This window comes from Diceros bicornis, chromosome 4, assembly GCF_020826845.1.
Source record: "Diceros bicornis minor isolate mBicDic1 chromosome 4, mDicBic1.mat.cur, whole genome shotgun sequence".
Taxonomy (NCBI): domain Eukaryota; kingdom Metazoa; phylum Chordata; class Mammalia; order Perissodactyla; family Rhinocerotidae; genus Diceros; species Diceros bicornis.
The window spans coordinates 63327651-63345179 of record NC_080743.1 but is presented as its reverse complement, the minus strand read 5'-3'; the positions used below and the strand labels follow the sequence as shown (position 1 = coordinate 63345179).

General features: G+C 37.4%; 1 protein-coding gene across 1 annotated transcript in view; it reads left to right on the top strand.

Moving 5' to 3' along the window:
• SPTA1 (spectrin alpha, erythrocytic 1) overlaps nt 1-17529 on the top strand; it is a 63952-nt gene that overhangs the window by 45177 nt on the left and 1246 nt on the right. Inside the window, exons 37-49 of the mRNA XM_058537594.1 lie at nt 203-324; nt 1151-1283; nt 4696-4795; nt 5434-5604; nt 6180-6256; nt 9001-9210; nt 11316-11612; nt 12459-12573; nt 13756-13771; nt 14249-14300; nt 15448-15635; nt 16533-16586; nt 16972-17118. Coding sequence (XP_058393577.1) covers nt 203-324; nt 1151-1283; nt 4696-4795; nt 5434-5604; nt 6180-6256; nt 9001-9210; nt 11316-11612; nt 12459-12573; nt 13756-13771; nt 14249-14300; nt 15448-15635; nt 16533-16586; nt 16972-17118 — 1682 coding nt within the window. The remainder of the gene's footprint in view (nt 1-202; nt 325-1150; nt 1284-4695; nt 4796-5433; nt 5605-6179; nt 6257-9000; nt 9211-11315; nt 11613-12458; nt 12574-13755; nt 13772-14248; nt 14301-15447; nt 15636-16532; nt 16587-16971; nt 17119-17529) is intronic.

The window sequence follows — 17529 nt, the reverse complement described above, 5'->3', positions numbered from 1 at the left end:
TGTCCAAATACTTGGGAAAGTATAGCATGGTAGACCTTACAGCAGCTTCCTTCATTCTCCCGAGATTTTCAGGACCACCCCAAGTACCATGGAGTTTATAAATGATCTAGAGGGTAGGAAGGGCTAGATACTTTTCCAGGGAACTATGACTAAATGGGAAGAGACTACGGGGTAATGAACATGGAGGGGATGTGTTCTTTAGAATGTGCTGGATACGGCAAAGAAGCTAGGAGACAAGGCTGCTGTGGGGCAAGAGGAGATCCAGAAGCGACTGGCTCAGTTTGTTCAACACTGGGAGAAGCTCAAAGAGTTGGCCAAGGCTCGGTGAGTTGGGGATAGGAGGCTCAATTCTCTTCCTGGTTTGTAGGTATTGGACTTAGCATTGACTTCTCTCCCCAACTACCCACCTCTGTTTATCTTCTGAGTCCCTGCTCAAATGCCACGTCATCCATGAAGCTTTTCCCCATTTCCCCCAAGAAGAAGTGATTGCTGCTTGTGTTCTGACTATACCTCTACTCCTGCACTTACTTGCAGCTGTTTTTTATCATTGTTGCCGTATATATGTTATCTTTCATACCAAGTTATTCCCCACATGTCTGTTTTACTTTGAATATCTCACCAGTTTTAGCACTGCGTGCAGCATTTGGTATTGAAAGAATGAAGGAATATATTTTCTCCCTTAGAGCCATATAGCCAATTAGAACCATATAGCCAAATAGCCAAATAGAATAATTTCTGCCTATAATTTCCTGCTTGTTGGCAGTAGCAAGACCTGTTTTTCTGGGGAATAAAGGGGAGATTCTAGCATTTTATGGTGTCTTCATTGTATAAGAAGAACAGCAGTGCTCAGAGTAGAGACACTGCTTCGCTGCTGTTACTCTCCAACTCTGAAATCTTGACACTTTTGTTTGGAGAAAGTTTCCTTCTCCCAATTCCTAGAGAGAGTGGATGATGCCACAAAACTGGACTCCTGAGGCAAGGGTCTCACCCTTTTCACAGGAGTTCACCACCGCTGACCAATAGGCACGTATCAGATGGTTCTGTGGCTCAGTTCAACTGTGGCTGCCTTGTGAGACTGTGTTATTCTGCTGCACTCCCACTGCTGACTAGTTTCTTCTTATCCTTATTGGGGCTTACTGTCCTGTTATAGAGGGCTTCGACTGGAAGAGTCTCTAGAATACTTGCAGTTCATGGAGAAGGCTGAGGAGGAGGAAGCTTGGATCAGTGAAAAGGAAGCTATGGTTGCCCAAGGGGATTGTGGAGACACATTGGCTGCTACTCAGGTGCGCAACAGGCCAGATGGATCAATTTTCTTCTCTTTAATTTGAATCTTTTCTTAAGTAGTCCATGTTTTCACCTGTGAAATTACAATCTTCTCCTGGTGGGAGAAGATGATGGAAATATGGCTAATTCTGCCAATTTTAAATACGAAAAATCAAGGTCCAACAATGTAAGTGACTTGCCCATGCTCATAGAACCAATCAGGAGTGAAGGCAGGACCAAAAGCTTACCCCCATGATTTGTGCTCTGTCTGTGACTTAAAGTCATCGCAGTTAAAGGCCTTTCCGTATAGGGACAGGTTTTCTAAAGATTCTCTAAATACTAATGTTACACTGAATTGGAAAAATTCTTATGTCTGGCCATTGGTGGCAGTTTCTAGAAAATACAATTTTAGAAGGACCCAGTGGGTAGAGTAGTTCATGAATTAGAGACACTCTTAAATACAGAATTCAGTTTCCCAGTAAAGAAATGTACAAGCTGTCAGTGTGATCTTGAGTTAATGTGGATTTTTACCGCTTTTGAGAGAGTGATTATAAGATAATAGTGTTCTTGGGATCTTGAGAACTGTGCCTAGTAGCCTTAAAACTTGGGAATTTACCAAGAATTCTTTGTGGAGATAAATTCACTTCTATGAGATGATATAAGGAAAGGCTTAGATTGGCAAAAGGGAGCTTAAAACCTGAATAACATATAATTGAAACTACCAACTCCTCTTGTGTGAAAAGTCTTCTGGGACATGTGCATACCACTGCACATCTTCAAGCAGTTTAAGGTTTCATATAAAATACTCTCAAAGGCTTTTCTTTGTAAATTAAACTTTTATTTTGAGAATTGTAGATTCACATGCAGTTATAAGAAATAATACGGAGAGGTCCCATGTACCATTTACCCAGTTTCCTCCAATGGCCACATTTAGCAAAACTATAACACCATATCATAATCAGGATATTGACGTTGATACAGTCAAGATGCAGAACATTACCATCAGCACAAGGATCCCTCGTGATTTTTCTTTATAGCCACACACACTTTCCTCCTGCCCCCCGATCCCTGACGACCACTAATTTGTTCTGCATTTCCATAATTTTGTCATTTCAACAATGTTATATAAATGAAATCATACAGTATATAACTTTAGGGGATTGGCTTTTTCACTCAGTGTGATTCTCTGGTGATTCATTTAGGTTTTTGTGTGTAACAATAGTTCATTCATTTTTATTGCTGAGTAGTATTTCATGGCATGGATGGACCACAGTTTAATCATTCACCTGTTGAAGGATATCTGAGTTGTTTGCATTTCTTGTTTATTATGAATAAAGCTGCTATAAATAGTCTTGTTGAAGTTTCCATGTAAAGATTGTCTTTATTTCTCTGGAATAAATGTCCAGGAGTCTAATTGCTGGGCCTTATGGCAACTGCATGTTTAGTTTTGTAAAATAAATAAACAAACAAACAAATAAATAAACAAAATGCCAAACTGTTTTCCAGAGAGACTGTACCATTTTACCCTCTCACGAGCAATGTATGAGAGATCCAGAGTTTCTCCACATCCTTGTCAGCATTTGGTATTGTCTCCTTTTATTTTAGGCAGTCCAAGAGGTGTGTAGGAATATCTCATTGTGGTTTTAATGTGTAATGATGTTTAACATTTTTTCTGTGCTTATGTTCCATCTGTATATTTTCTTCAGTGAAATATCGCTTCATGTCTTTTGCCCATTTTCTAAATGGATTATTTTTTTATTTGTTTAATTGTATAAAGAACCTTAAGAGTTCTTTTGCAGATTGTGCTTTTGCGTCAAGTCTAAAAATTCATTTCCTGGTCCTAGATAATGAAGATCTTCTCCTATGTCTTTTTCCAAAAGTTTAGAGATTTACATTTTAATTTTAAGGCCATGATCCATTTTGAGCTCATTTTTGTCCGATATAAGACTTAGGTCAAGGTTAATTGTTTTGCCCATGCATGTCCAATTACTTTAGTACCATTTGTGGCAAAAGCTGTCTTCTTACTGCAAAAGAATTTCTTTCACACTTGTTTATATTATTATATTTGAAGTGAGTATTTTGTAGACATCATATAGTTAGGTCAAACTTTTAAATCCATTCTGCCAATCTCCATCTTTAGTTAGTGTATTTAGACCATTATATTCAAAGGCTCATTTTAAGGAGAACCTTTAAAACTAACATGCAAATTCTAAGAAAGGTTTTATGAGATTTTATTATTGATAATCCTCATTAGTTACCCAAGATATCTATCCAGCTAGTCCCTCTATGTTATCTTTCATGAAGAAAAAATTGACATTCTGCATTTTTAGTTTCCTGGGTCCATCTGGATTGGCTAACATAAGAAAGGAGAGTTGTTTACTTATTGTTGAATCTAGCTTTTCTTCCAATTACTTCATCTTCTCCTTAAATAAAGAGACTTTATTTCGTGAATTGTATAAAAACACACATATGTAAAAAATGGTTAAATCAGATAGTCAATCTTATATTGTGAATCCTCTGACCAATCTTCATTTATAATTTCTGCGTAAATATGAAACATAATACAATCATAAAATATACTGTAGCTCACCTTGTCTTAAAAAGAATAACCATCTTATTTTAACTCCTAAGAACACCATGTGTTAGAAATTCTTTTATTTTCAAAATGTGATAGTTAAAAAGCACATTTGTCATACTTTTCTGTTCAACAGAAACATACAGAATCTGTTTCTTCCTTTAGCCTAGATTAGTATGTGATGTAGAAAAAAATGGATGGGGTGCCTTTATGACAAGAAGAGGCAAAAAGTCAGCAGTGGTAGCTGTGGATGGTAGTGGTGGTGGTGATAGTGGTGAGGGCTGATATAAATGACACTTAGGAAAATACAGTGAAATATGGAAAAGTACTGCTACTCGTGCTTCTTCCTCACTCCTTTCTCCATCAAACCAGCTACACAGACATCATGGTTCCAGAGAGCAGTTAGAAACAGAGAAGATTTAAAATGATATTCAAAGACAGCTCAGTGTTCTCTTTACCTCCCTTTAGGATCCATTCTTAGTATAGGATGTTCTTGATACTTAATATTTTTCTGCTAGATACAATGTTTCACAGAATTATATATATTTCAATATGGAGAAATCCTTATATATGACCTTGATCAACACTCTCATTCCCAAATCGAAAAAAGCTTAAGTTCACATAGTAAGTTAGAAGGAGCGTCATTTGTATTCCTGTGACTCTCTTATTTCTGTAAAGATTGCCCTTTTTGGCAAGTGAAGAGTTCTGGGAGAGGAATTTAGTGGAGCTGTGCAGGAAGAAGTGGACACTCACTGATGCTGCCAAGTTAGCTGAGTGGCATCAAAGGCAGTCAGAATGTAGGTGGGATGGATTGTCCAGCCTTGAATGCTTTGATTCTCACTGACTCATTTATGCAGAGCTTGCTAAAGAAGCATGAAACATTGGCTAATGACTTTGCTGTCCATGAGACCCGAGTGCAAAATGTCTGTGCTCAAGGAGAAGACATCCTGAGCAAGGTGAGTAACTCCAGGGATTCTAGGTCAAACTTTCATTTTCAAAAAGGGATTGGGACAAATATAGAAACATGAGCAGTGCTTAAATCATACATAGAACTTTAATAATCTCTTCCTGGCTGCCTTTGTTTTTGTTGTTGTCAGCAAATAATTATCTACTCAATTGCTGTTTTCTGGAAATTCTTTTTTTCAAGTTCTTATAGGTATACCTCTCAGATTTTCTATATCGTTTGTTGATACTCTGACTCTTATTGTATGCAGAACATAGCATTTATAAAGATCTTATCACTTGCTTTGGTTACAGAATATTGTAAGAATGTGAAGAAATTTCTTTGCTACCTTCTAGGGAGGAAGACCACCAGAAACCTCTTTGCAATGTGAGAATCATTCTTTTAGTTAAATGTTTGTTTTTACAAACCCTCAATGATCTAAGTGATATACAAAGAATCCTAAACAGAGACGGCTACAGCTACAAAGATAGCACTTTTGTGGACAAACATGAGAAGATTGTCCAAATGCTGGAGTGGAAATAAGCATCTGGGACATGGATGAATAATAGAATAATTACACTGAAGAATCCACAATTCTAACCCTGGAAGCTCATCAATATATCTGTTTCTCTCTTTCTCCACTCAACCTTGTTGTTGCAGGAGGAAAGTCAGCAGAAGGAGAAGATTTCTGCCAAGATAGACGTTCTGAATCAAAAGACCCCTTCTCTGTCCAAGGCAATAGCTGCTTGGAAGTTGCAATTGGAAGATGATTATGCCTTTCAGCAATTTAACTGGAAGGCTGATGTGGTAGAAGCCTGGATAGGTATATGTGTGAGAGCCAGGGTTCTTGGGTTTGAGAAATGCTGATAAATTCTATGTATAGAATGGTTCCTGGGGCTCTTTCTTACCATGAAAAGAGAGATGGTCCATTCATCACCCACTCTATCCTTCCTGGATACAATTACACTCACATGTGTGTAAACACACACACACACACACACATACACAAAGAAACATGCTGATGAGGTGACTAAGTACTATAATTCCAGAGAACATATTTGTTGGGAATTGGTGATTTCAGATGTGATATTCAGAAAGATAGAAGCAGGGCAAACATATATTCTAGGAAATAAGCTGTGTGTTTGATTACTTATAATTTATGTCTAATCTGAAGTTTTCCTTTGTTCTAAACACTCAGAAGTTCTTTTGGCCCTATCTCTGTTTCAGTCAGTTTTATCCTATGTAAGTATAGAGAAATAATCCACTGGTCCCCATTGCTCTCATATTCCAATGAATCACCTACTTTGAGAGTCAGGAGGCTTTCTTGTGTCCTGTAGTAAACATTCCTTTTCAAGGACCAACTGTCTTCTCCCTCTAATTATGATCCTTGCTCTTTAGCTGAAAAGGAAAGAAGCCTGAAGATCAATGGCAATGGTGCAGACCTCGCTGCCTTCCTCACTCTCTTGGCAAAGCAGGTGAGAGCAGGGCTGCCTTGTTGATAGACACCAGTGAAGTCCAAGAAACACATCACATAGAAGCTGAACACATAGGATTATTTCATTCCTGAATTTTGTGGTTTTATTGTCTGTAGGACCTGTAATATTGTTCCTTTTTTCCTTTCTGATATTGATAATTTGCTAATTTTTTCTCTTTTCCCTTCCATTTCCTCTCCCTCCCCCATCTCATCAGTCTTGCTGCTAGGTGTTCATCATTTTTATTAGAGAACTAACTTTTTGGTTCTTTTCTGTTATATCCTTGTATTATATTCCATTAATATCTTTTTATATCTCTATCATTTTCTTTTACTTTCTTTGGGATTAACTTGATTTTTTAAAAAATTTCTTGAGATGGATATTTAGATTATCGAATATTTAGCCATTTTTCTTTTCTATTGATTTAAAGATATAAATTTCTCTTTAAACAAAACTTTAGCTACATCTCACAAATTTCATATGCTATTTTGTTATCATTCCCTTAAAAATTTTCTTTCATTTCTGATGTAATTCCTTATTTAACTTTTTGGTTATTCCCTAGCGTATTGTTTGATTTCTAAACATTGGAAATTTTCTCATTATCTTTTCTGATATTTATTTCTAGTTTAATTCCACTTTATTTTAAAAATATACTCTATATTATTTTAGAAGCTTGATTTATATCCAGTAAATGGTCTATTTTGGTGAATAGTCTACCTACAACTGAAAAAAATATGCATTTTACAGTGGTTTATATTAACTAACAGATTTTGGTCATTAATCATGTTGTTTTAATACTTTGTTGTTTTTATATATTTTGAGGCTAGGTTAAAAGTTGTGTGGACATTTAGAATTATGAAATCATCTTGACGATTTGATACTTTTAATTATGAAATGTTCTTCTTTCTAATAAAATTTTTTGATTTAAAGTCTTCTTTTCACATACCAGTATACTATACCAATTTTCTTTTGCTTAGTGTTTGCAGTATATATCTATTTCTATCCTTTAATTATTTTTTTTACATTTATGTCTTTATATTTTATTTTATTTTTGTTGATTTGATACATTTATGTATTGCAAAATAATTACTACCAATTAGCTAACACCTCCATCCCATCACATAATTACCTTTTTTTTCAGTGGGGGAACACTGAAGTTTTACTCTGTTAGCAAATTTCAAGTATATAATACAGTATTGTTTGTTATAATCACCGTGCTGTACATTAGATTTCCAGAAGTTGTTAGTCTTTTAGCTGGATGTTTGCACCCTTTGGCCAATATATTTGACCATATATATATATATATATATATACACACACACACACACACACCCCACATCTTCTTTATCCATTCTTCTGTTGATGGACACTCAGGTTGTTTCCATATCTTGGCTATTGTGACTACTACTGCAATGAACGTGGAAGTACAGAGTGTCTTTTATGAATATCATATAGTTAAGTATTACTTTATTTATCTAATTTGATCATTTTATTGGAATAATGAGCCATTTTCATTTAAAGTAATTCATGAGTTTTGATTTTAAGCTGTAATTTAACACCCTCCATCTTTCCATCCAACCCCTACTTTTTGGCAGAGATTGAAGTTACTCAAGACATAATTCAGTTTTTTTTGAGGACTAGCCTTTTCCAGTTTGCTTTTACACCTAAGACCTTTCGGGGAGTTCAACTAAACCTCTTTCACCAGGGCTGCTCCTGCTTGATATGTCCTGAACTCAGCACTGTGGGACTACAGAATATTCTACTTAGCATTTAGAGTCTTAGCTACTGTTTTCTGCTTGGCTTCTAGGACTTGTGTCCTGTACAGTTTAGGAATCTAGAAATGCCTTGAGGGGAAAATACAGGGAGAATATTGAACCTACTCTTCTGCAGTTCTCTTTAAACAACTCTTCAAATTCTTGTTGACCCAGTTCCCAGAACTCCAATTTTTGTCTTTTTACCGCCATAAGATTGTCAAATGTTCTGAGCAGCTGCTTTCTCCTCAAGCTCTTATCCTGTGCAGCTTGTCCTTCAGAGGAAAAAGCGACAGAGAGTATTACTGTTTTACTTTAATACTATTCCCTTCTCTCTGGAATTTTGATCCCTCAAGTTATAGCCACCTATGTTGCATTCTGATTTCTTGTACTTTTATCAAAAACAACTGATATTTTGTATTTTTATCCAGTAGTTAAAGTTGTTCTCAAAGGGTGAATTGGTCCAATACAAGCCACTCTGTTAAAGCTGGAAATGGAACATCCCAAATTTTGTGATTCTGATATCAACATGTCCACAAAAATATCATTTGTATAACTGGCACCTATGGGAGGTCTTTTGTTAATCTGCACACTTCCAGGATCTTCAGTAGTGCACTGCTACTAACGAGCACACAAAATCTAACAAGTGACACAATAAAGTCTTAGAAAGGATGCGAGCTGTAGGAAGGATTTAGATTTGATTCAGAAAATTTGGAATGTCATATCATGCATCTTCCAATATTCCCTTAATATTAACTTTACACTTAACCTAAAATCTAATTATAGAACACATATCCCTTGGAATTTAACCATAATTCCAATCCTAAATGTTCACTTAAGTTTCTAAGTCAGATTTCCTTTTCTTTGGTCATCACTCTAACTATTGTCTGGTCTTTATCTCGTTCATGATAAAAATCTGGTGGAACCTAGGTGTGAATGACCCCTTGGAATCTGCATTATTTCTCTGTTTACAGCTTCTCTATGGGTCTTTCGCAGGACACACTGGATGCCAGTCTGCAGAGCTTCCAGCAGGAGAGACTGTCTGAGATAACTGACCTAAAGGACCAACTAGTGGCTGCTCAGCACAGCCAGACCAAAGCCATTGAGGAGCGCCACACTGCCCTGCTGAGTCGCTGGGAACAGCTGCTGGAAGCCTGTGCAGCCCACAGACAGAAATTGCTGGAGAAACAGCAGCCCCTGCAGGAGGTAAAAAAAAAAAGAAAAATCTGTGAGCCATGATCAGGCTTCAATTATCTGTATATTAGCTATGGAATCCAGAAGTAGATACTGGAAACATGTTTAGATAATCTGTAGACTTTTGAATAAGTTCATTGTAAAGGATCAGGAAGATAGTCTTTTTTTTTTTTTTTGAGGAAGATTGGCCCTGCACCAACATCTGTTGCCAATCTTCCTCTTTTTTCTTTTTCCTCCCCAAAGCCCCAGTACATAGTTGTATATCATAGTTGTAGCGGGAGACATTCTTATTGAGCATGAAGTAATTTATTTTTTTAGATTGATAAGAAGGTTTTTTTAGACTGATTTATCATTTATCCAGCTGACTCGAGATGGAAGCCAAGCACATGTAATCAAAGAGGTAGACGGGACAAGATAGTGGAAGATCTTAGTGTGTGGAAGAACTAAAACTGGCAGGCAGGAGTTAAGGTTGTCCTTGTGCTTTTCTCTAACTCAAATAAAAGGAACACTAGACAAGTAAAACTTGTGTTCTCGCCTTGTATTGACCTTTCCTAGCTGGGAGAACTTGTGTATGTCTCTGAACCTTGATTCCTCCATTTATGAAATAGGCTAATGTTACCACCATCTCCTGCTATTCTGTGTTATTACTATTAAAAAGTATAAAAGACCTGAAAATGCAATATACACCATTAGGTTCTATATCGATATAAGTGATTCTTTCTAGTAGTGGCTGCTAAGGTATTAGATATTGATCATAAAAAATATCAATAATAAAAGGAAGTCAAGATGGTCGGTGAAATCACTGAGCACTCTTAGACCATAAGAAGTATTGTACCTAAAAAGTTGAAGTATGGAGTTAGGGAAATTAGGAAACAAACGCAAAAATAAAAATCAGTCAGTCCGGACCCTTAGTTAATTTCTATTCTATTGAAGGACATGGGTGTAAAAAATTAAATCAATTAATGGGTGACTTTACACACATTTATAATCTACATAAGAAGATACTTCATATTCTGATTCTATTTTGCTTGATTTTCAAACTGCAAAGAGTTTTGTTATTTTATTTTCTGGTTATAAAATCTTTGTAAAATAGTCAGTTGATCCACAATATTATGAAAATAATATGAAGTACTTAGATTTTCATGTCCTCCATGTGTAGGAGCTATGTTACTTTTCTCTATGTTGATCTGTTTTAGCATATAGATTGCTGAAATGAGCAGAGGGAAGATGTAATGGTGTAGTACATTGAATTGAATCTCCCTTTTATTTGGGCCACAAATTTTTTCCTCTTTAACCGCTATGTTTGTGGATGAAAACTCATTTGCACAATATGAATCTCTTTGGAAATCCAATCTGCTCACCCAAAATCTATGATGCATTTAACTCTAAAACTATTTTTGATTACCTACTGTTTGGAACAATCCAAGTTATTTCTCTCATTCAGAAATTCAGAGTCCTTCAGGGCATGTGGATAACTCCAGAGGGTAATACAGGGCTAGGGATACAGGTTAGAGGGTAAGAAAGGGGTTTAAGCAGGGGCTTCAGGCATGAGATGAGCCCTAAACAAGCTTTAGAAGGAAGGTAGGAAAAGAACTCCGTATACACAGAGATGTTAGAGAGGCGTGGTAGACAGAAGAGCAGAGAAAAAGAGGAAGAGGATAAAGGATGTGATAGATTTGCCTATCTCATAAATGATTTGTTTATTCAACCATTTGTCCACTCATTCATTTAACATCTATTTTGGCATGTTCACTATGTGCCAGGTAGAATTGGAGCACAGACTTCAGAACAAGAAATGATGAAATCTTATCATTGAAAATGACCCTGGCCACTTTGGGAACCTTAGAGCTAAAATAACTCTAGAACTCATTCAACCTCCTTGCTTGTATGATGGAAGACTGGACTAATTGCACGTAGTAAGACCAGGACCAGAGTTTGTACCTTGAACTCACAGTCCAGGCATTGGATCACGTGGTCCTCATTGGTTTTAGTTCTGCCATCTTAGAGTGCTGACCTTAAAAATATTGGAAGACAACCATTTTTCTTTTTATCCTCAGTCTTCTCTTTTGTTGAGGAACTTTATTGGAAAAGATGGAGATGTCTTTTTTTCTCTGTAGGCTGAGGAGCTATTCATGAAATTTGCACACAAGGCTTCAGCTTTCAACAACTGGTGTGAACATGCTGAGGAAAACCTGTCAGAGCCTGTGCACTGTGTCTCCCTGAATGAGATTCGGCAGCTGCAGAAGGACCATGAGGCCTTCTTGGCCTCTTTGGAAAAGCACCAAACATATTTCAATGATTTACTGGAGCTAGACCAGCAGATTAAGACCTTAAATGTGCCCTCCAGCCCTTATACCTGGTTAACAGTAGAAGTACTAGACAGGATCTGGAAGCACCTATCTGACGTCATCAAGGTAACTTGGGGCACAGCAGAGACTTCCTTTGGCTATAATGAGCATAACCACTTAATTTATTTTCCAAGTTGGGGGACTTTTGAGAAAGAAAGGAACATTATCAATAATTACACTGGTACAGCATTCAAGAGACAGGATTGTCTAAGAAAAATTTGGAAATATATTCACAATAGGTATAGCCCAATGCCCCATAGTTTAGACAGTCTCAAGCTTCTGGGTGTTGAAGAGTGATTCAGGGTAGCAAAAACAACCTCCAAGAGGTGGCTCTAAAAATGAATTATGAAAAGTTCATGAAGCTTTGAATATATGTTCAGAGTCTATATATTCCTCCCATCTAAGACATTCCTTATTTTATACACACCTCCAAAAGTGCCTTTTTAAGTGTTTGTATTTAATTTTTGTCTGCCTATAATGATGTTCATCATAGAAACTATGGAAAATATAAAAAAGTTTAACAAAGAAATATTACCCCATAATATCACCAATTTTAGATGGTAACTCTTGTTACTACTACCTTCCCCTTTAAGGCTGTTTTGTTATTTCACCTGGAAAAAATTTGAGAAAAAAATTAAGAGGAAAGATTTGCCTTGATCACTAGCTTATTTGTTACTGGGCTTGGTCTTAGAGACACCTGCAAGTACTTATGGCAAGTGACATAAGCTTTCTTCACCTTTTGGAGATGAGAGGAGGTGGACTGAAAGAAATATGAGCAACTCGGCACATGCCTCTGGAAAATAGGTTAGATTTGGGAGGGAGAAGATGTGCAGCTGAGCCCAGGAACCAGTTATCTTACTGCAAAGAAAGATCTTCAATGTGTATCCAACTATCTGTGATTTGGGGTTTTAGGAACGCGAGCAGGAGCTGCAAAAAGAAGAGGCAAGACAGGTCAAGAACTTTGAGATGTGCCAGGACTTTGAACAGAATGCCAGTGCCTTTCTTCAATGGATCTTGGAGACCAGGTGTGCTGTGCCACTTTGAAACTCATGATCCCTATGACACCTAGTCCACTCACCATAGGGATGAAATACAAATCTGAGGGGAGGAGGAGGGACGTCTACAGCATTTATGCTGTCCTAAAATCACCATATCCTGCCTGTGTTTTATGTTTGAAATTGACTGCTTTCTAAATCAATCCCTGCAAAATCAAGAAATGAGAATTGCATCCTACTGCACATTGTGAATGCTTCTGTATTATCTCCTTGATACTTTCACTTTTTCTTCCGTTGCTTGTAATTGCAGTCCAAAAATAATTACAATCCTTTATGTTTGCATACCACTTTGTACTTTACAAAGTACTTCTGTATCTATTGCCTCACTTAACTTTCAGAGCAACCTTGAGAAGTGTACAGACCAGATTTTATTACCTTTGTTTCCAAGTATGAAAAGAAGTTCAGTAGATAAATTGACTTGCTCAAGGCCACCTATAGTGTATTTATTAGCACGACCAGAAGCAGAGCCTACTGTGAACTCCTAATATGAAGCTGTTATGTTGGCTGCCTACTAAAGATGTGATGAGAATCAAATGAGATAATATATGCTAATTGCTTTTATTAAATGCAAAATGCTCTATATGTGAAAATAACGTTTGTCATATCTTCTGGGACAAATGGCGTGGTAAAGAGGAAACTTAAAAGGTATAATATGTTAGCATAAATGGTCAAAGTTGGTAGACTGTGTCCAGTAGGTGGGTCAGAATTCTGGAATTTTGAGAGTTAAAGTGGTGGTTTAGACAATCTGTTATATATACTGTTCCTACAAACTCAGTGGTAAATCAGACAATGACTCAAAAGAAACTCTGTATCATGGCTAGAAAAAGTCTGACAGAAGGCAGAGGAAACACAGCTCAGCCTCCTCTGTCTCTGGTCTTGGTTCCTCATGACCTGGCAGCGTGTGCCCAACACTGATCATATCACCTGACACCTGAGCTCTTCATTCTAAAGCAAGGAGCCTCACAGAAGTTTCTGAGCTTCTCAGTGTGGGAGAGACTTTGGGAACAGTGGGTGGAACAGGTTCATATTTTCTGGCTATAAAAGATTTAGAATGTTTCATAAATTTGAGGAAAGAAGATTATTGAAGTAATCCATGTTAATATATGTCTTCTCTTTTCTCTCTTCTGATTCCTGCCGGACCTCCATGTCCAGAGCTTATTTTTTGGATGGGTCAGTATTTTATATTATGGTGTTTGTTTTGTTATATTATTCTGAAAGTTAAGGAGACCTTAGCACTGAGGCATCTTCATCCCACCTCAGTCTGCTTGTGCCTAAATAAAAATGTGGGGTGAGAAGGAGAAGCAGAGTATATATCATTCTGGCCCTACACCCCACCAGGTACAGTCTTGCCTACATTAGGTTAAGGGTATATTTGAAAATAAAAACTAAGAGGGAGGTTGGGAAGCCTTCTTGCAGGCAGAGAAGAACCAGGGCAGGCCTTGCTTCCCTTCTCATGTGTCTGGCAGAGTTACCAGTAGACAAAAGGATTTGATTTTGTGAAAATTTAGCGCTGTGAAAATTCATTTCAGAGAGGCCATGTAACTTGGAAGTAGAGGTAGAGAAGTATAGGGGCTTTGAGTTAGTCTGTCTCTGTGAAATGTTGACTTCTGATATTACAAGTAATGTTTTCCTCTGGTTCTTAACTAGATCTTTGCTCGAAGAAACAGGAACTCTGGAATCCCAGTTGGAAGCAAATAAAGTAAGTAATGTGTGTTCATTAGCTGAGGATATTGGCAGAATTACAAGGAGTGCAAGAAAAACCACTTAAAGGCAACCCTAGTGATACTTTTATGTAAACTCCCCAGCCTGAAAGTCAAGAGCTTAAGGCTCTGGTGCCAACCCTGCCACCAATTTGCTTTCTAACCACCGGCCACCACTTCATGGACATGGACTTCTGTTTGTTTAAATCTATGAACTTCGATTTCTGTATCTATACAGTGAAGTTAATAATATCTACATTATAGAGTTACTTTAATGATTAAGTAAGGGAATAAATGCAAAAGATCCTAGCCTACAACCTGGAACATCAGCAAACTTCTGTTATTTTTTGATGTGGCAAGGTGATACAATTGAATCTAGATGATCTCTTAACAATTGAGTGAGGCAGTGGACTAGAGCAGTGTTTCTTAACTTTATTTTCATTATCACATTCAGCAAGGAAAAAAATTTAATTAATTTAATAGGAGAATTTACATACTATAGAGTAAGATGTTATCAGGTAGGATTGATGTTTGGAGGGTTAAAAGCCGTTGTAATATCTAATATGTTTTCACACCCACGTCCATCATCAGAACCACTTCACTCCTTCCATCCTTGGAGAAAAATATTCCCCTGTTGAGAAATCAAGGCCTAGATGCAGAAATTTGGCATATAATGTGCCTGGATGACAGGAGCAGCCTGTGGAAGTCTGTCCAAGCAGATGAAAGAGGCCCAAGAGTGAACACTGGGGAGCTTAAGTGGGCTTGAAAGCTCAACCACAAACAATAGTGCAGATAATTCATTCTGCAGATCACTGGGAGCTGATGATGCATGGATCCTGGAAATTCTACTCTTTTCTATCTGCAGTATATAACTACTAATTCTTAGATTTATATATTACATATCATCAGAATGACAGAGATCATATCACTTAACCTCCCTACCATTTTATAAATGAGGAATACAGAAGTGAAGTAGTTTTCCTGAGTAGTTTCTTTTTCACAGAGGACAGGAAGATTCCTGAAAATAATTAAAAAGGAGCAATTATGGGAAACCCAAACTCATTAGCTTCTTATTGTCTCTATTATCCTTTGGTTTGGATCTGACACACTGGGTGACTGCCTCTTTTCTTCTCTGTCTTTTTCCAGAGGAAGCAGAAGGAGATCCAGGCAATGAAGCGCCAGTTGACCAAGATTGAGGACCTGGGGGACAGCTTAGAAGAGGCTCTGGTCTTGGACGTCAAATACAGCACCATTGGGCTGGCCCAGCAGTGGGAACAGCTCTACCAGCTTGGGATGCAAATGCAACACAACCTGGAACAACAGATCCAAGCCAAGTACTGAGAGCCTGTGGCCAGGGCTGGGGAAGGGTGTGGGTGGTATTAGGTGTTAGGAACTTAACTCCAAGGGCTAGAGTTTGGGGTACTGGATAAAAGAGCTGCTTCAGAGATAGTACACTCACCATCTCTAGAACCAATATTCTCTCTCTTTATTGACCCACAGAATGACTATTTCTCTTTATATGAGGGTCTATTATGAAATAGGAGACAGTGCTCCCATCCCCCTCAGTCTACTCATCATCTAATTCTCAGAGTCTCTTCACTATCTTATGTGATCTCTTCATAAAGCATTCTCTTTTGTAAAATTCCCTCTAAAATATCTAATTGCAAGAAATATTCAAGGTATGGAGCAGAAAAGCAGAGTTTGTTTTATTCTAAATAAATTAATTATATCAGAGCAGCTCTAGGTCTCCATAGCTTTTTGACAGCATTATTATGTAGATCAGAGATTGACAAACTTTTCCTGTAAAGAGCCTGATAATAAATAATTTAGACTTTTTGACCCATATAGTCTCTGTTGTAACAACTCAACTCTACTGTTGTGGAGAGAAAGCAGCTGTGATAATTTATAAATGAATGAGCATGGACGTGTTCCAACAAGATTTTATTTAAGGACATTGAAATTTGAATTTCATGTAATTTTTATGTTTAATGAAACATGCTTCTTCTTTTTATTATTTTCAACCATGTAAAAATGTAATAACCATTCTTAGCTCATTGACTATACAAAAGCAAGTCACGACTAGATTTGACCCATGGCCCATAGTTTGCCACCCCTGAACTAAATGACTCAAATAGCATAATACCCACTAAAATTCCTCTCTATTTCATATGGCATGTATTTTGCTATTTTCATGTTTTATTTCATGGGTTAATTCGTGTTTTTCCTTTTAGAGACACCAGAGGTGTGAGTGAGGAGACACTAAAGGAGTTTAGCAAAACATTTAGGTGAGTATGCCTTCATAGTTGATTGGTTCTTTGTTTTCCAGACCATTCAGAGTGAATCTCCAAATGACATATTTTTTCCTTCAGTGTGACTTGGTAGGATCTTAAATGAAGATCTAGATGTTATTTAGCTTCAAGTAATGGTTTTTAATATATCTATGAGATTCCTGGACTTTAGAAAATACATTTCTCTTATGTTCAGCATTTTATGCTTCTTCCTCTGTCCATTAGGTTAAAAAAAAGTTCAGAAACACAGGCAAGCTCTTCACTCAGTTCTCTGATAACCTTATGACATGTTAATAAAGTCCCAGCTGACTCAACAAGAACTGTTCTTTTCTGTTCTAATCTCGTTCTCTATTGAACTTGATAAAATGCTTTTATTCTTTAGACACTTTGATGAGAATTTGACAGGGCGCTTAAGTCACAAAGATTTCCGGTCCTGCCTGAGAGTGCTCAATTACAACTTGCCCATGGTGGAGGAGGATGAACCTGAGCCCAAGTTTGAGAAATTCCTAGATGCTGTCGATCCAGGAAGGTAGGAGGAAGACCAAGGACCAGACCGTAGCAGGGAATGGGGTTTGGTGGGACAAGCACAGAGAGTAAAATGAGCCGTAAAATATAAAATTAACTCATCTTGAGACTAGGAAGATACAGATGACCATAAATGAATTGGGCAGCTTTTGCTGCCCTTTTAGGATTAGCTCAGAAGTTCATGGCACTAACTCCAACTCAGGTGCCAGATCTGTAATTTGCTTCTTTCCTGGTTTATGTTTGATCCATGAATTTCAGCTGGTTCTGAGAATGGACCTTGAGAGAAAAATCCCTTCATGTATGTAAAGTTCTAAGGAGACATGGATGATTCAGAGGCCAACTCCTGGGGGTGGGGTTGTTGTGTGCTTGTGAAGATGGAGTAGAGTCATAGAGGGATCACATTACTGTTAGGGAC